The sequence below is a fragment of the Bos taurus genome, chromosome 13 (assembly GCF_002263795.3).
Source record: "Bos taurus isolate L1 Dominette 01449 registration number 42190680 breed Hereford chromosome 13, ARS-UCD2.0, whole genome shotgun sequence".
Classification (NCBI taxonomy): Eukaryota; Metazoa; Chordata; class Mammalia; order Artiodactyla; family Bovidae; genus Bos; species Bos taurus.
Window position 1 is genome coordinate 39,465,018 of NC_037340.1, and position 18,216 is coordinate 39,483,233.

General features: G+C 46.0%; 1 protein-coding gene across 13 annotated transcripts in view; it reads left to right on the forward strand.

Annotated features, from left to right (window-relative positions):
- Nucleotides 1-18,216, forward strand: part of RIN2 (Ras and Rab interactor 2) — a 208,165-nt gene that overhangs the window by 99,662 nt on the left and 90,287 nt on the right. For 11 of the 13 annotated variants that reach the window (XM_025000743.2, XM_025000742.2, XM_059892716.1 and 8 more), the window contains one exon: nt 1,692-1,785. In XM_025000743.2, coding sequence (XP_024856511.1) covers nt 1,729-1,785 — 57 coding nt within the window. In that variant the 5' untranslated portion in view covers nt 1,692-1,728. 13 annotated transcript variants of the gene reach the window in all.

Genomic DNA, 18,216 nt, shown 5'->3' on the forward strand with positions numbered 1-18,216 from the left:
GCATCTGGAAGGAAAAGAATTACAGGCATTAGGCTTGGATTCAAGTGTACTTTTTAATTTGTGTGCTTCTTGGTTGAAACAGTTAATCATTTGCCCCTCAAGGTTCCACTGTGGTTGTGGTTCTGCTCCGTGCTCTGAAGACAGCACTGTGTTTTCCTTTTGGGAGCACTCCAGCCCCTGGACTTTGCTAATTAAGTGATGAACTTCAAAGGGCCTGGAACTGGGGCTCCGTGCAGCAGCTGAGCTTGTGAACGTGAATCTCAGAGTCAACAGAATTGCCATGGAAAACTCACCAGTCTTCTCAGGAGGCTTTTGGAAGGTTGACCTTCATCCCATTGGGATTCCGAGTGGAAAGAATCGGAGGGAAGACAGCTCTGAACCTTTAAAGGGACGGAGCCACAGAGACATAACTGAAATAGGTGACAGCTCCAGAAGGAAGGGCGGGTCCATGTTGTGTTCTCATTTTCTGAGATGGAAACCACCGGTCATTGCAGCCCCCTGCGGATGTGAAGGAGTGGCAGGTCTTAGGGCGGAAACGTGCCTGTCTCCAGAGGTCATCGCTTCCTAACGCGAGCAATTCTCTACTACTCTTCCGTTTGTTGACATGTTTGTGGGCTGCTGCTGCCTCTGTCCCCCCAAGTTCATGATGAAAGAGCCTCAGCAAACTGGCAGCAGCTCATGTGTCTTTGGGGCCTTCCCACCCCACCCCTGCCGCTGAACCCTCTAAGATCCCCCGGACACGTTTTCATTTAATGTTTCCTTTACAGTCCTTCTACCGGGCTGGTCGAGGTTAGGGTCAGCTACCTCTGAGAGCCAGAGGGCAGTTTGATCATCGTCCCTGGTGCACTAGACCGGATCAGAGATGCTTCCTCAGCACGCACTGGCCGGGGCGGGGCCAGCTGCCTGTGTGCATGTGTGTTTTATTTATAAGTGGATGTGGAAGGCGTTGGAGCCGGGAGACAAGATTATTGGGTTTTGATGCTCCAGTGAGGGCAGTTCCAAGCTCAAATAGCTGCAGTTATGATTCAGAACCCGATCATGCCCTTAAACTCCTCTCTGCGTTCCAGTGTCCACCCCGCCTCCCCTCGGGTTATCCTGGAGCTGTTTACATGCTGTTTCTTAACACAAACTAATCTCTGTCAGTAGGCACACAGAATTTCATCCGAAGCTTTGATTTCTTAGGAGAAAAGAGAGGGATTTCTTCCCGGTGCCCTTGTGTTGACCTTGCCTGGGGGGAGAGGGCTGGCAGAGCTGTTAATGACCTCATCCCATTCCTGCAGGATTTTCTGGGACACGCAAGGCCTCACTCTTCCGCTGGCCTCTGTGATCGGCCGCATTAAGTCCGTGAGCTTTGGAGCAGATTATAGTGACATCTAGCATTGTCCCTCTAGGACTTGAGCGTGAGGTCAAGCAAACACACAGAGCAATCATTATGCTATCCGCAGTCCCCGGGAGCCTGGGCCGTCAGCTGGAGGAGCGGGAGGGGGGCGGCGAAGGTGGGGCCGAGTCTGAGCCATGGGCGGCAGGAAATCAGCCTGAAAGGAGATGGAAGGGCTTTGGTGGGAAATAAAACGGCACTCTTGTTGTTGATGGAAAAAGATCTTGGCAGGAGGGTTGTTGTGAGTGTTCTGTGGCTTAGAAAGGAATTTCCTACAGGCTGGACTAACCATCACACATGTCTCTACCTTCAGGAGTCCCCGGCGTGCAGGAGAGCCTCGTCGGGGGGCCATGTCAGCTCAGACCATGGGCACCCGCGGTCTGGACAAGCGAGGAAGTTTCTTTAAGGTAAAAGGGAGCCTCGATCGGGGTTGCTGACGGGTGTCTTGCTCCCGGTGCCAGTGCCGGGCTGCACGGGGAGCTGCAGGACTGTGGAGAGGGGCAGGGGAAGCCTGCTCCCTGAGCCAGCTCTGGCTGGGGAGCTCGCCTGAGCCCAGCTGCAAGCTCCTCCTGGCTTTGGTGGGAGATGGGGGCTTTCGTGAGTCTGTGCTTCCAGACAGGCTCAGCACCCAGACACGGGGCGATGCCACCTGTATGAGACAGGTGAGGCAACCTTCCCTGTCAACTGCTCACCTGCTCCTTTTTCATCTGGATGGTGTTTGATGGAAGCTGGGCTCAGCATCTGAGTGTGCTTTACCCTTGGCTTGATTTTGAGAATCATTTAAGTGCTCATTAAAAGAAGAGAAGGACACACAGATCCCTGGGCCTTACCTTAGACTGACTGAATGCTTTTGCTGGTATATTTTATCAAACACCGCCAGAGGCCTCTTAAGAGAGAACCCAGGCAGCATGATGAAAGCTGGACCACTTTTCTACATGCCTGTTGATGCCAGTGGGGGACCTTGCTAGGTTAATGAGATGAGCTTCTCAGTGGGTATTTTATATACTCTTGAGTGTGTGTTTTAAATTAAGACCTGACAATTGTTTCTAATATACACGAGGGAATTACTTTTCTTTTTATGGTGTTTGCTTTGCTTCCTCTCACTCACCCTCCAAATAATGCAAACTCATTGTAGAAAATTTGGGAAATGCAGAAAATGTAAAATCAGAGGGACACAGAGGTAAATCGTGCATTTGCACTGTGTCACAAGCAGGTGTTCAAATACCAGGTCTTTTCCTCAAAAAGGGAATGAAATAGAAGCCTTCATGTTTTGGAGGAAAACTGACTATATATTTACTGATTACCCCACCCTGGTGGGTTGTAGATATAGAGTAACTCACACTTAGATGCTTCCTGTTTCAAACCTGATTTCCTGTGTCAGTTCTGGGCTCCAAAATTTTCATCACAAAAGCTTATTGGTAAAGCAAAGCCAAGTTCATTCAAGTGACTGTCAAAAGAAGACATGGCCAGGGCCTGGGCCTGTCAGTGTCTAGGCAAAGAGGGTTAGGAGGTGTCTTTACAGGGTTTAGAGGTCCATGCCCAGGCTCTTTAAGTTGTGCTTTTTCAGGCCGAGAATTGGCTGGGTTTCAGCAAAGTTTGTGGTCACTTAGTACATAATACAGTTCAGGGTGGGTGGATTCAGCATGTCAAGAGTCTTAAAGGGAGTCTTCGAGAGTAAACCATTGATCAGCAAAGCTGTTTTCCCAGGTGAGCAAACTAGTGTGCCAGGACAGATTGTTTTGTAGGAATATCCTGCCGTGAACAGCAGATTTATTTATTGGTTTACAATAACTTCCTGGAAGAACTAGTCAAGTCATGTTGACACAGATGGCCATGATTCTCAGTCCTGAGAGTTGAGCTTTGTCAACGTAGCTGTCTTAGTTCACAAACCATTTAGTCAATTTGAATCAAAACTGTGTAAAATCCACCAGCAGAGGCACAGGAGGGGCCCCCCCAAGTGTCCCGTGGACCAGACGCTAACCCACCAGGCTCCTGACTCATCTCCAGTTCTTGGATTCTGTCTCATGCTGAGATATTCATTTCATCTTGCTGGAAGGGGGGAACCCAAGTCCCCCTCCCCAAAGGCATTGCTTAAGTGATTAAGTGAAGTTGCTCAGTCGTGTCCGACTCTATGCAACCCCATGGATTATAGCCTACCAGGATCCTCCATCCATGGAATTTTCCAGGCAAGAGTACTGGAGTGGGTTGCCATTTCCTTCTCCTACATCAGCCTAAATGTCGGCTTGTCCGTAATCACCACCCTAGCCTCAGGAAGCAGAGAGGGCTGAATCTCACATAGTAGTTAAAGTCCAGGTAAAAGGAGAAAACAGAGTCCAAATTGCCTTTAAAAATTCCTAAGGAGTTTATTGGACCTAATACTACCTACTGTTAAGTTCAACATAATCAGTTTTTCCTGCAGTCCTTGGTGTCGGGGTCCAGGCCCAGCAGGATCCTAGGGTACCCTCAGGATGGACGGCATCAGCAAGAGAGATGACATGGGTCTTTTAATGGATTGGGACCTGGTGGTCCGGGGTCAAAATAAAAATAAAGAGAAAGAATAAGGGAGAGAGAAAGAGGCTGATATTTCTTGGTTTACACAGAAAGCCAATAAAGCCCCTGACATGGGACTTGCTCTGATCACGGAGGCCACAGGCGCCCTCTTGGTGGGGTGAAGACACAGGACACCTCCCCTGGGTGAAGACGTGGGGTGCCTTCCCGATTGGGTCTTAGAAGCCTGGGCAAAAAAGTGAACTCAGCCTCTGTGCTCCAAGGAGTCAGCCTGAAAAAGGAAGAGAGAGAGAGAGAGAAAGAGAAAGAAAGACAGAGACCAGAGCTCTGGAGAAGTGGGATCCGCAGCTTTATTTTCAAAAGGGGCTTTTATACCCTGAGTTACACATTTCCAGAAGTGAAAGACACAAAGTCATGCAGAGTCAGCTCAACATTACATCAGTTTTACCTTTATCGAACCAGGACATTTTCTGCATAGCTTTTCATAAATAAGGGTCTTACGTTATGTACATTATCTTCTGGCCCTGTGGCCTGTTAACATTTTGTGACTCTTTCCCGATAAAGATTGGTCAACCAGAAGACTTGTTTTCCCTTTATCTTTCCGAACTGCAGTCCCCCTCAGGAAACAAAGCTACATGGAGCAAAGGTGCAGTGGGTTACAACAAAGGAAGAACTTATTAACTCAAGGGTGTTGTGTTGCTAATGCCAAGGCTACTGCTTGTGTTTCTTGCATCAGATCAGATCAGATCAGATCAGTTGCTCAGTCGTGTCTGACTCTTTGTGACCCCATGAATCGCAGCACGCCAGGCCTCCCTGTCCATCACCAACTCCCGGAGTTCACTGAGACTCACATCCATCGAGTCAGTGATGCCATCCAGCCATCTCATCCTCTGTCATCCCCTTCTCCTCTTGCCCCCAATCCTTCCCAGCATCAGAGTCTTTTCTAATGCGTCAACTCTTGGCATGAGGTGGCCAAAGTACTGGAGTTTCAGCTTTAGCATCATTCCTTCCAAAGAAATCCCAGGGCTGATCTCCTTCAGAATGGACTGGTTGCATCTCCTTGCAGTCCAAGGGACTCTCAAGAGTCTTCTCCAACACCACAGTTCAAAACCATCAATTCTTCGGCGCTCAGCCTTCTTCACAGTCCAACTCTCACATCCATACATGACCACAGGAAAAACCATAGCCTTGACTAGACGAACCTTTGTTGGCAAAGTAACGTCTCTGCTTTTGAATATGCTATCTAGGTTGGTCATAACTTTCCTTCCAAGGAGTAAGCGTCTTTTAATTTCATGGCTGCAGTCACCATCTGCAGTGATATTGGAGCCCAGAAAAATAAAGTCTGACACTGTTTCCACTGTTTCCCCATCTATTTCCCATGAAGTGATGGGACCGGATGCCATGATCTTCATTTTCTGAATGTTGAGCTTTAAGCCAACTTTTTCACTCTCCACTTTCACTTTCATCAAGAGGCTTTTTAGTGTCTCTTCACTTTCTGCCATAAGGGTGGTGTCATCTGCATATCTGAGGTTATTGATACTTCTCCCGGCAATCTTGATTCCAGCTTGTGTTTCTTCCAGTCCAGCGTTTCTCATATGTACTTATATGCAGATGTACTCTGCATATAAGTTAAATAACAGGGTGACAATATACAGCCTTGACGTACTCCTTTTCCTATTTGGAACCAGTCTGTTGTTCCATGTCCAGTTCTAACTGTTGCTTCCTGACCTGCATACAAATTTCTCAAGAGGCAGATCAGGTGGTCTGGTATTCCCATCTCTTGAAGAATTTTCCACGGTTTATTGTGATCCACACAGTCAAAGGCTTTGGCATAGTCAATAAAGCAGAAATAGATGTTTTCTGGAACTCTCTTGCTTTTTTGATGATCCAGCGGTTGTTGGCAATTTGATGTCTGGTTCCTCTGCCTTTTCTAAAACCAGCTTGAACATCAGGAAGTTCATGGTTCACATATTGCTGAATCCTGGCTTGGAGAATTTTGAGCATTAGCATGTGAGATGAGTGCAATTGTGCGGTAGTTTGAACATTCTTTAGCATGGCCTTTCTTTGGGATTGGAATGAAAACTGACCTTTTCCAGTCCTGTGGCCACTGCTGAGTTTTCCAAATTTGCTGGCATATTGAGTGCAGCATTTTCACAGCATCATCTCTCAGGATTTGAAATAGCTCAACTGGAATTCCATCACCTCCACTAGCTTTGTTCGTAGTGATGCTTTCTAAGGCCCACTTGACTTCACATTCCAGGATGTCTGGCTCTAGGTCAGTGATCACACCATCGTGATTATCTGGGTCATGAAGATCTTTTTTGTACAGTTCTTCTGTGTACTCTTGCCATCTCTTCTTAATATCTTCTGCTTCTGTTAGGTCCATACCGTTTCTGTCCTTTATCGAGCCCATCTTTGCATGAAATGTTCCTTTGGTATCTCTGATTTTCTTGAAGAGATCCCTAGTCTTTCCCATTCTGTTGTTTTCCTCTATTTCTTTGCATTGATCACTGAAGAAGGCTTTCTTATCTCTTCTTGCTATTCTTTGGAACTCTGCATTCAGATGTTTATATCTTTCCTTTTCTCCTTTGCTTTTCACTTCTCTTCTTTTCACACCTATTTGTAAGGCCTCCCCAGACAGCCATTTTGGTTTTTTGCATTTCTTTTCCATGGGGATAGTCTTGATCCCTGTCTCCTGTACAATGTCACGAACCTCATTCCATAGTTCATCAGGCACTCTGTCTATCAGATCTAGGTCCTTAAATCTATTTCTCAGTTCCACTGTATAATCATAAGGGATTTGATTTAGGTCATACCTGAATGGTCTAGTGGTTTTCCCTACTTTCTTCAATTTAAGTCTGAATTTGGCAATAAGGATTTCATGATCTGAGCCACAGTCAACTCCTGGTCTTGTTTTTGCTGACTGTATAGAGCTTCTCCATCTTTGGCTGCAAAGAATATAATCAGTCTGATTTTGATGTTGACCATCTGGTGATGTCCATGTATAGAGTCTTCTCTTGTGTTGTTGGAAGAGGGTGTTTGTTATGACCAGTGCATTTTCTTGGCAAAACTCTATTAGTCTTTGCCCTGCTTCATTCCATATTCCAAGGCCAAATTTACCTGTTACTCCAGGTGTTTCTTGACTTCCTACTTTTGCATTCCAGTCCCCTATAATGAAAAGGACATCTTTTTTGGGTGTTAGTTCTAAAAGGTCTTGTAGGTCTTCATAGAACCATTCAACTTCAGCCTCTTCAGCGTTACTGGTCGGGGTATAGACTTGGATTACTGTGATATTGAATGGTTTGCCTTGGAAATGAACAGAGATCATTCTGTCATTTTTGAGATTGCATCCAAGTACTGCATTTCAGACTCTTTTGTTGACCATGATGGCTACTCCATTTCTTCTGAGGGATTCCTGCCCTCAGTAGTAGATATAATGGTCATCTGAGTAAAATTCACCCATTCCAGTCCATTTCAGTTTGCTGATTCCTAGAATGTCGACATTCACTCTTGCCATCTCTTGTTTGACCACTTCCAATTTGCCTTGATTCATGGACCTGACATTCCACGTTCCTATGCAATATTGCTCTTTACAGCATTGGACCTTGCTTCTATCACCAGTCACATCCACAACTGGGTATTCTTTTTGCTTTGGCTCCATCCCTTCATTCTTTCTGGAGTTATTTCTCCACTGATGTCCAGTAGCATATTGGGCCCCTACTGACCTAGGGAGTTTCTCTTTCAGTACGCTATCATTTTGCCTTTTCATACTGTTCATGGGGTTCTCAAGGCAAGAATACTGAAGTGGTTTGCCATTCCCTTCTCCAGTGGACCACATTCTGTCAGATCTCTCCACCGTGATCCGCCCATCTTGGGTTGCCCCATGGGCATGGCTTAGTTTCATTGAGTTAGACAAGGCTGTGGTCCTAGTGTGATTAGATTGACTAGTTTTATGTGAGTATGGTTTCAGTGTGTCTGCCCTCTGATGCCCTCTTGCAACACCTACCGTCTTACTTGGGTTTCTCTTACCTTGGGCATGGGGTATCTCTTCACGGCTGCTCCAGCAAAGCGCAGCCATTGCTGCTTACCTTGGACGAGGGGTATCTCCTCACTGCCGCCCTTCCTGACCTTCAACGTGGGATAGCTCCTCTAGGCCCTCCTGCGCCCGTGCAACCATGGCTCCTTTCTTGCATACCAACTATATTAACTAATGCACTCCCAGGCGCACATTGGGTAAGGGATAAGGAAACTCGGTAGCAAACATTGGCTCAACAATGCAGTATTATTCTAATAAAGCTTTTTTATCGCTCAAAGGTTATGCTTGGGGTGTTGTGCACAATCATGTGCATTAGTTGCAAGAACGTGGATAAACCTGCCAAGCAAGCTAAAATAGTAACAGAGGGGTTAGAATTAAAATGCTCCTTTCAAGCCCAGGAGACTTATTAACTAGAGCCTTAACTTGATTTTCTTCAGAGAAAGGTGGTCGGGGACAGCCCCCTGTTAATGTGAGAAGAGTTGGTAAAAGGCATAATATAGTAAACAGTAGACAGACAGATTTTGGTTTTGGGGCAGATGATCGAGCAGGTCCAGGGAGTCCCTCGAGTCCTGTTCTGCCTTTACCTGTCAGGTCTTCTCCGCATGACCTTTGTCATGGGTGGGATCTCCCGTGGGGGCTCCCGGTTCCTGGGGAAAATCTTTTTGTTTTAGTGTTTTCAGTTTAATAACAGGTAAAGTAGTTAACTTGTTATGTCCTATGAAAGAATCCATCAGACAAGAAGTGAGAGACTGAGGGCAGGTCTACTTCTCTCCTGAGTCAAATGCCCTTGAGGAAAATGTGACAAGTGGCCTGAACTATATAACTTGGTATTGTCTCCCCTTCCCCACCACAAAGCTTAAAAATTGTTTCGTTTGTTTGTTAGATGCTCCAAGTTGATAGTTACGTTATATTTCTTTCTCTCCTCTTTTTTATAGACATTGTTATTCTTTACTATAGTTATTTATAATTAGTTATCATGGAATAATAATATCATTTGTTATTATAATATTGAAAGTGAAAGTGTTTGTCAGTCAGTCGTGTCCAGCTCTTTGCAACCCCATGGACTGTAGCCCGCCAGGCCCCTCTGTCCATGGGATTCTCCAGGCAAGAATACTGGAGTACATTCCCTTCTCCAGGAGATCTTCCTGACCCAGGGATTGAACCTGGGTCTCCTGCATTGCAGGCAGATTCTTTATTAGATAAATAACATTATTCAGTTCAGTTCAGTTCAGTTCAGTCGCTCAATCATGTCCGACTCTTTGCGACCCCATGAGTTGCAGCACGCCAGGCCTCCCTGTCCATCACCAACTCCCAGAGTTCACTCAAACTCATGTCCATCAAGTCAGTGATGCCATCCAGCCATCTCATCCTCTGTCGTCCCCTTCTCCTCCTGCCCCCAATCCCTCCCAGCATCAGAGTGTTTTCCAATCAGTCAACTCTTAACATGAGGTAGCCAAAGTACTGGAGATTGAGCATTAGCATCATTCCTTCCAAAGAACACCCAGGACTGATATCCTTTAGAATGGACTGGTTGGATCTCCTTGCAGTCCAAGGGACTCTCAAGAGTCTTCTCCAACACCACACTTTAAAAGCATCAATTCTTCAGCACTCAGCTTTCTTCACAGTCAGCTTTCACATCCATACATGACTACTGGAAAAACCATAGCCTTGACTAGATGGACCTTTGTTGGCAAAGTAATGTCTCTGCTTTTCAATATGCTATCTTGGTTGGTCATAACTTTCCTTCCATGGAGTAAGCATCTTTTAATTTCATGGCTGCAGTCACCATCTGCAGTGATTTTGGAGCCCAAAACAATAAAGTCTGACACTGTTTCCATTGTTTCCTCATCTATTTGCCATGAAGTGATGGGACCAGATGCCATGATCTTCATTTTCTGAATGTTGAGTTTTAAGCCAACTTTTTCACTCTCCAGTTTCACTTTCATCAAGAGGCTTTTTAGTTCCTCTTCACTTTCTGGCATAAGGGTGGTGTCATCTGCATATCTGAGGTTATTGATATTTCCTCGGGCAATCTTGATTCCAGCTTGTGCTTCTTCCAGCCCAACGTTTCTCATGATGTACTCTGCATATAAGTTAAATAACAGGGTGACAATATACAGCCTTGATGTACTCCTTTTCCTATTTGGAACCAGTCTGTTTTCCATGTTCGGTTCTAACTGTTGCTTCGTGACCTGCGTATAGGTTTCTCAAGAGGCAGATCAGGTGGTCTGGTATCCCCATCTCTTTCAGAATTTTCCACAGTTTATTGTGATCCACACAGTCAAAGGCTTTGGCATAGTCAATAAAGCAGAAATAGATGTTTTTCTGGAACTCTCTTGCTTTTTCCATGATCCAGAGGATGTTGGCAATTTGATGTCTCGTTCCTCTGCCTTTTCTAAAACCAGCTTGAACATCTGTAAGTTCACGGTTCATGTATTGCTGAAGCCTGACTTGGAGAATTTTGAGCATTACTTTACTAGCGTGTGAGATGAGTGCAATTGTGTGGTAGTTTGAGCATTCTTTGGCATTGCCTTTCTTTGGGATTGGAATGAAAACTGACCTTTTCCGGTCCTGTGGCCACTGCTGAGTTTTCCAAATTTGCTGGCATATTGAGTGCAGCACTTTCACAGCATCATCTTTCAGGATTTGAAATGGCTCAATTGGAATTCCATCACCTCCACTAGCTTTGTTTGTAGTGATGCTTTCTAAGGCCCACTTGACTTCACATTCCAGGATGTCTGCCTCCAGGTGAACGATCACACCATCGTGATTATCTTGGTCATGAAGATCTTTATTGTACATTTCTTCCATGTATTCTTGCCACCTCTTCTTAATTATCTTCTGCTTCTGTTAGGTCCATACCATTTCTGTCCTTTATTGAGCCCATCTTTGCATGAAATATTCCCTTGGTATCTCTAATTTTCCTGAAGAGATCTCTAGTCTTTCCCATTCTGTTGTTTTCCTCTATTTCTTTGCATTGATCACTGAGGAAGGCTTTCTTAATTATTCCATAATTTTTCCATGTGGTTACCTGCAAAGATGGAGTCAGCTGCCCTTTGAACCTTTAATATTGACCCCTTGGAGGTTTGTTTTGAAAATGCCAGGTAGTGTTCAGCTGCTGAAATGGGCTGTCTGAACCCCCTAGCTCTTCCTTTATTCCTCAAGCTTCATTTTGACTCACATTGACCAAGCACTTGTGAACAGCCAGGCTCTGTCCTAGGCACCAGGAAGAGAAAAACCAGAAGGCATTCCAGATCATGGAGCTTTCAGTCTGGTACCAAAGCAGGATATTAATCCAATATAATAGTAAACCCATAATAATAATCATAGGAGAAAACACTGCTTCGTGAGAGAAGTAAAAGGGACTCTGAGGACAGATAACTCGACATGGGTCCCAGAACAGTCTTTCCTAGAAAGTGGTGTCTGACCTAGAGCTGAGGTTGAATCTAGGTATCAGAGTGACTTTCTTGTGCCACTGTCCTTCCACCCTCCACACAGACTCGTGATGCCCTACATCCGGGTAGGACCACTTCATAAATGTGAGAGTTCATGGTTACATTCTTGACTCAGAGCTGAATTCCACACAGTCATTATCCCTTTCTTGGTTATTAGGGCTCGTCTGATTTTGTGCAAAGTGTGAATCCTTGAAAGGCAATCACCAGACCTCTTTTTCAGCCTCATCTTCCCTACCCAGTTGGTGCTTTTAAGCTAGAGTTGCTAACCACTGGCAACAAGCCTCGATTTGTGGCTTTGCCTCTGTCCCGGCTCCTGGAAGTGACTCAGCTAAGTTGCTGGACATGAGGTCCTGGGTAAGGCGGATGGTCTGAACATTCTGGGGTAATTGAGAACACCCTGGGGTTATGGTGCTCGTGAAATCTCATCATGGAATCCTGGACACAGAAATCCTGTGCTGAACAAACGCATGGTCCACGGCCCCTCCCAGCATCATTGCTAATGTTCCTCAACCACCTGTGAGAATAGTATCTTCCTGCCCTGAAAGGTCTTACCTGGGGGAGGCAGCAAAGTTATTTGCATCTACACCAACATGGACACCAATAGCTGTGACCTTGCACGGCCGTGTGGTGTGGAAGACTGTATAAGGAAGATATCATGTGAGCTGGGAGAGTTATCAGCAGTCCTGGCCCAGGGCTGAGCAGCTCCTCATCATCTCGGATCCTTCCTTTTGCTGGATCCCTAGCTTTCCCAAGCCACCCCTCCCCTTCCGCATCCAGGCAGCCAGTGCTGGCAGATCCCCCTCAGGTCTTCAAGCTCCACCCCTCCTCCCCTTCCCTGCATCCTCCACCCTACCTAGGGTCTGGTTCTTTCCTTGTGGGCACTACAGGTGATACTCAGAATCCGTCTGTACCACCTCTGAATGCAGATGGTTGGTTGGTTGGTTCTTCCCAATGATTCCATCCATCCGTGTTGCCTGCTGGCAGACCCCGGCTCTGTGCTACATCCAGGACCAGGTCTGCACTCTTCAGGTTGACATTTAAGGACTTTCAGACTTCCTCCCAGCTTGTCCTTCACCCATCCTACCCCTGTGTCCCCTTGGGTCTGCTCCCATAGCCCAAACCTGCTATGTCCTTCCTCTTCCCCATCCTCTGCTTTCTCCCCATCAGGTTCCCAGCTGCCCTTCCAGGCTGGCGTCCACCCCCTTTCTCCATTGAAAACAGGGGCTGAGCTGGTGTCCACCCGGTAGTAGAGATGTGACATAGACCTAGCCATGGGCTACAGCCTAGTGCCAGGACATCCCCCTCCATACATAGCTTGAGCTCTGCCACGAGGGACTTGTTCTGTCTTGTGCTACTGTGTTTCTGACCCTGAGGAGGATCTTCTTAGAGCAGTGAAGATGCTGGAAGAGGACCAGTGTGACTGCTGCCAGGCATTTCTACTTGCTTCCAGGCCTGCCTGCCCTCGGCCACCCACATGTTGGTAGGGTTCCCTGTTGCTGCATGGCTGATCCCTCTCCTTCCTTTACTCCTGGGACAGGGGAACGACTGGTCTTAACTGATCAGGAAGAAAATGTGTTTGACCACAGGGCCCCTGCTGTCCTGTGCCTTCAAGCCCTCGTTCATCCTGTAGGGAGATGCCCAGAGCCTGGACTTACAAACCATTGGGATGTTCAAGGGCCCAGTTCAGCAGCAGAGGCTCCATTTGAGAAATCCCGTTTTGGTCATTTTGCACAATTGGAATAGCAGGTGCATGACGCTTGTCTTTCAGAAACAAAGCCTGGGGTTGGAGTTCAGACAAGGCTTGGAAGTGCTCTCTGGCCCCATGAAGAGCAAAGGTGTGACTGGCTTTGAAGAAACCTAATTACTAAAATCCGGCTCGGCAAAGTAGATAAACTGGGGGTGATGGTTTGCATCACCCCAACCGACTTTCCTTAATGACTGGTCTCTCCTTGGCATTTGAAAAGTTACTCTGTTTTGAAAACTATAGGCACATTTTCGATCATCCAGAACTGGCACCCCTGCCCATCTCAGGTCTCAGGGATTCCCAGTATTTGAGTTTTAAGATGATCCTTTATGGAAAGTCATGTCTCCGAACGCACCGCCTAGGACAAGAAGTCAGGGCTGTGTAACAGTGGTCAGAGATGGCGGGGCTGCAAAAAGTAACAGATAGCCTGTAGATAGATTCATCAGTACCATCTTTCTAGATTCCATGTATACACATTAATGTGTGTTAGTCACACAGTCGTATCCAACTCGTCGTGAACCCCATGGACTGTAGCCCTCCAGGCTCTTCTGTCCATTTAATTCTCCAGGCAAGAATACTGGAGTGGGTAGCCTATCCCTTCTCCAGGGGATACTCCCAACCCAGGGATCGAACCCAGGTCTCCCTGGGTCGCATTTCAGGTGGATTCTTTACCATCTGAGCCACCAGGGAAGCCCAAGAATACTGGAATGGGTAGCCTATCCCTTCTCGGGAAGATCCCTGACTCAGGAGTTGAACTTGGTCTCTTGCATTGCAGGTGAATTCTTTACCAGCTGAGCTACCAGGGAAGCCCATATGTATTCATATACAATACTTATCTTTCCTTTCAGATTTAATTCCCTTTGTATAACAGGCTTATGTTGATGTATGGCAGAAACCATCACAATACTGTAAAGTAATTATCCTCCAATTAAAAATAAAATTTCAAAAAAAAGGAATGGATGGAATCCCAAATCACATTTTAGTAGTTTCATGGATCAAATCCCTACATGAATATGTGGGTGCTTAAAAGCCAGAGACGTGAGCATTCGTTTCTCAGCGTGTCCCCTGGATGGCGGACTTCTGTCCACTGACTCTGACCAGGAGAGGACTAAGTGCCTTGCAGTAGAAACAAAATAGTGATTAGAGATTTGGTCAGAGCAATTGACACATGGCTAATTATTCTTCATAATATCGCAAAGCAAACCTGACATCAGCATTCGATGTGTCTTTTCTTTGCTTCTAGATGCTCATCTGGAGAGACCTTAGAGCAGTGCTGTCTCCATAGAAATACATAATAAACTGCAGATGTCATTTTAAATGTTCAAGCAGCCACATTAAAAAAGAGTAAAATTGATTTTAATATTTTTATCTAACGGTATATCTAAAATATTGTCAGCATGTCATCAAAATAAAGTTATTAATCAGATATTTTACATTTTTACTGGTACCATGCCTTTGAAGCCCAGTGTGTATTTTACACCGAGTGTGTCTTGATACAGACTATCAGCATTATAAAGGGCTGTGGAGCCCATGTGGCTGGTGGCTAAGTATTGGAGAGTGAAGGCTTGCATTTTGTCTAGTGTAAACCTCCTCCTTTCACAGAGGAGAAAACTGAGGTCCAGGGAGGCTGAAGCCCCAGGGGCTGGTTGTTGGTCCACAGCAGGGGTGGGAATGGGACTCAGCCTGAGTTTCTCATGTGCCCCCCCCCGCCCCACCCCCACCCTGTGTAGACCTCCTGAGGCTTCTGCTCTGGTCCCTTCCCCCTTCTCCACTGAGATTCCCCAGGAAACTCCATCTGGAGAGGTCGTGGGGACAGTGTCCTCTCTCTGGAAGACCTATGGCTTTTTTTGGATACACAAGCATATCTTTCACCATCTGCTCCAAATGCCTCTAGGACACAGATCAGCGTCCTCTCCCTCCCCAGGCATGACTTTCTAGGAATACCCCAAACATTTTCGATAGCATTTCCTGTTCATGTTTTCAGAACACAGTGGACTTCATGGTTTTATAGCATCGCTTTCCCAGCACACTTTGGCCATCCCTTTCTGACATTAAATGTAGCCTGGTTGGGCCTCAGCACATTCTCACTTGCTCCAGGGAACTTTGCCTTTTGAACATCAGGAAGGAAAAAGATTCTCCCAGTCCCCCTCAACCATATCATCTCTGCAGGCTTACTTGTAACTCTGAGTTTTCATAACTAGGGGGGGTACCCAGGAGGAAGGTGTAGGTTTGAAGGACTGTTGTTTCATTGTATGATTTTCAAAAAGCTAAATCATGCAATATAAAATGAACATCTTTTGAAGCTTTCTTCAAACCAAGCATGAATCTAGGAGGCCAATATAAATAAAGCTGGTTCATAGAATACCTGGACAAATGATATATTTGTAGTTGACTTAAAAAGTCACTCTGGGAATTAATTCCCTGGCAGTTCAGTGCCCTGGACTCTGTGCTTCCACTGCAGGGGGCACCAGTTTGATCCCTGGTTGGGGAACTAAGATCCCACATGCCACCTAGTGTGGCCAAAAAAAAAAAAAAAGAGTCATTTTGTAAAAAGTTTGCTAAGTTAAAGTCAAAATGAGTGATAGTCCTACAGGGCAATACAACTGTAACCTTTGGGATAATCTTTTCTCTTCTCTGAACAGAAATCTCCAGGCAGATATGCAACTTCACAGTGCCTGAGCCCTTCATTAACAGCACAGAGCAAAGTCAAATACAGATGCAACCCTTAGGTAACTAGTATTTCAGTTGACCTAGTGAAACAGTGCCAGAGCATGACAATGAGAGGGTGTACTCCAAGCAAAGGAGTCTTCCACCTGGAAACCTCAACACTTTCTAATAAACAACCCTTGGGTGACAGAGGAATTATAAACTAGAATTTTAGGAATAGCTTCTTGCCATTAACTTATGGGGTACCAGGAGTCCACTGTCCCAGATAGAAAGCTGCCCAGGGAGGAACTAGTGTAGGATGGAGTCTCCTTTCTCCTTTGCCTTACCATCTAAAAAGGAGCATGGCCTGTCCAAAAATACCTCCCCCACCTTCCTGTAACACCAGCTGGAGGTTCCCCTGAGTTAGCACGTCCTGACAGAATGTCGAATGACGTCATCCATCATTCACAACTTAGTATAAATGAGGACTTTCTGAACTGTTAGCTGAGATCAGCCCAGAGAAGAAACTTGAGTTTATGAATGTTGAGGAGAAGGGATGGAAAAAGGCAACTTAGGATCTCCGAGGGAAGGACAGGACTCAGGGACCCACGGTCGGTGGGCTGAGCAAGCAGGACACCAGTCACCCAGAGTGGGGAGGGCCTCAGGAAGTAGTCAGTGACGAGGCCGTGTGGTTCCACATCTTCTTTCACTGCTCAGAGAAAACCATTTCTCTCCTCACAGCTCTTCTGACACCAAATGTGTGGGCTTTTCCTACACTGACCACTTCAGTTCTCTGTGAACACCAGCAGATGACCTATGGATTAACTCAATTCTAATACTACCCAGAGTCTAACACTACACAGACCTGCCAGGTTAGGGACTCAGTCCCACAGGACTGCCCCCCGCTTCCAATGCCATCACAAGTAGGGGGGTTTCCTGGTCACCCACACTCTTTGCAGCTTGTACTTAAGTTCAGTACAGGGGACTTCGGAGATATTGTGGGTTCCATTCCAGAATACAACAGTAAAGCAGATACCACACCAATATTTTGGTTTCCCAATGCATGTAAAAGCCATGTTTACGATATCCTATAATCTTATTAAGGGGCTTTCCTGGTGGCTTAGTGGTAAAGAATCTGCCTGTCAATGCAGGAGATGTGGGTTCAATCCTGGGTGGGGAGGATACCCTGGAGAAGGAAATGGCAACCTACTCCAATATTCTTGCCTGCAAAATCCCCCAGACACAGGAGCCTGGTGGGCTACAGTCCATGGGGTTGCGAAAGAGTCAGACACCACTTAGTGCCTGAACAGCAACATAGTCTGTTAATTATGCAATAACATTATGACTAAAAAAAAATGTACACATTTTAATTTAAAATACTTTATTGCTAAATTTTGCTATCATCTGAACCTTCAGCAAGTCATTATCATTTGGTTATAGTAACATCGAAGATCCCCTATCACAGATCACCATCACAAATACCATAATAGTGAAAAAGTATGAAATTTTGTGAGAATTATCAAAATGTGACCCAGAGACACGAAGTGAGCAAATGCTATTAGAAAAATGGCCCACAGCCTTGTTTGATGTGGGTTTGCCACAGACTTTCAATTTGTAAAAAATGCAGTATCTGGTGAGCAGAGTGCCATAAAGCAAGTGTTTATCTTGCTGTAATTTGCTACAGTGGTCACAGAGCTCCAGGAAACACTTTGTTTACTGTTAGCAGTGTGTTATGAAGGATGCAGTTGAACAGCCAGGGCAAGCTGCTGAAGGGACCAACGCAGAGGAGCATCTGTCCCTGGGAGTTTGGGTGTGTCACCCTCTAGCCTCTCGCACCAGCAGCTCTCCAAACCCCTCCACATAGAGCTTTTACGGAGGTTACTGTGCTGTGTGTGTGTGCATGTGCACGCGTGCTTAGTTGCTCAGTAGTATCCGACTCTTTGCGACCCCATGGACTGTAGCCCCCAGGCTCCTCTGTCCATGGGATTTTTTCAGGCAAGAATACAATAGAGTGGTTTGTCATTTCCTTCTCCAGAGGATCTTCCTGAACCAAGGATTGAACCCGAGTCTCCTGTGTCTCCTATATTGCAGGCAGATTCTTTACCCACTGAGCCATTGGGGAAGCCATGTTTTGTTGGCATGTTGATTAAATCATTGACCATTGGTGACTGGCTCAACCCCCAGCCCCTGTTCTTGGTGGTGGGGTAGGGGTGGGGCTGAAAATACCAACCCTCTAATTATATGCCTGGTCCCCCTGGCAACCAGCCTGCATCCTGAAGCCTTCCAGGGGCTTCTAGCCATCAGGCATCTATGACTTAAACTCAGGCCCAATAGAAGAAGGTTTGCAGTGAGTAACTAAAGACACTCCCATTCCCTCTACCTCTCAGGAGATCCTGAGAGTTTGGATCAAAGACCAAATATTCCTTATCAGTTCAGTTCAGTTCAGTTT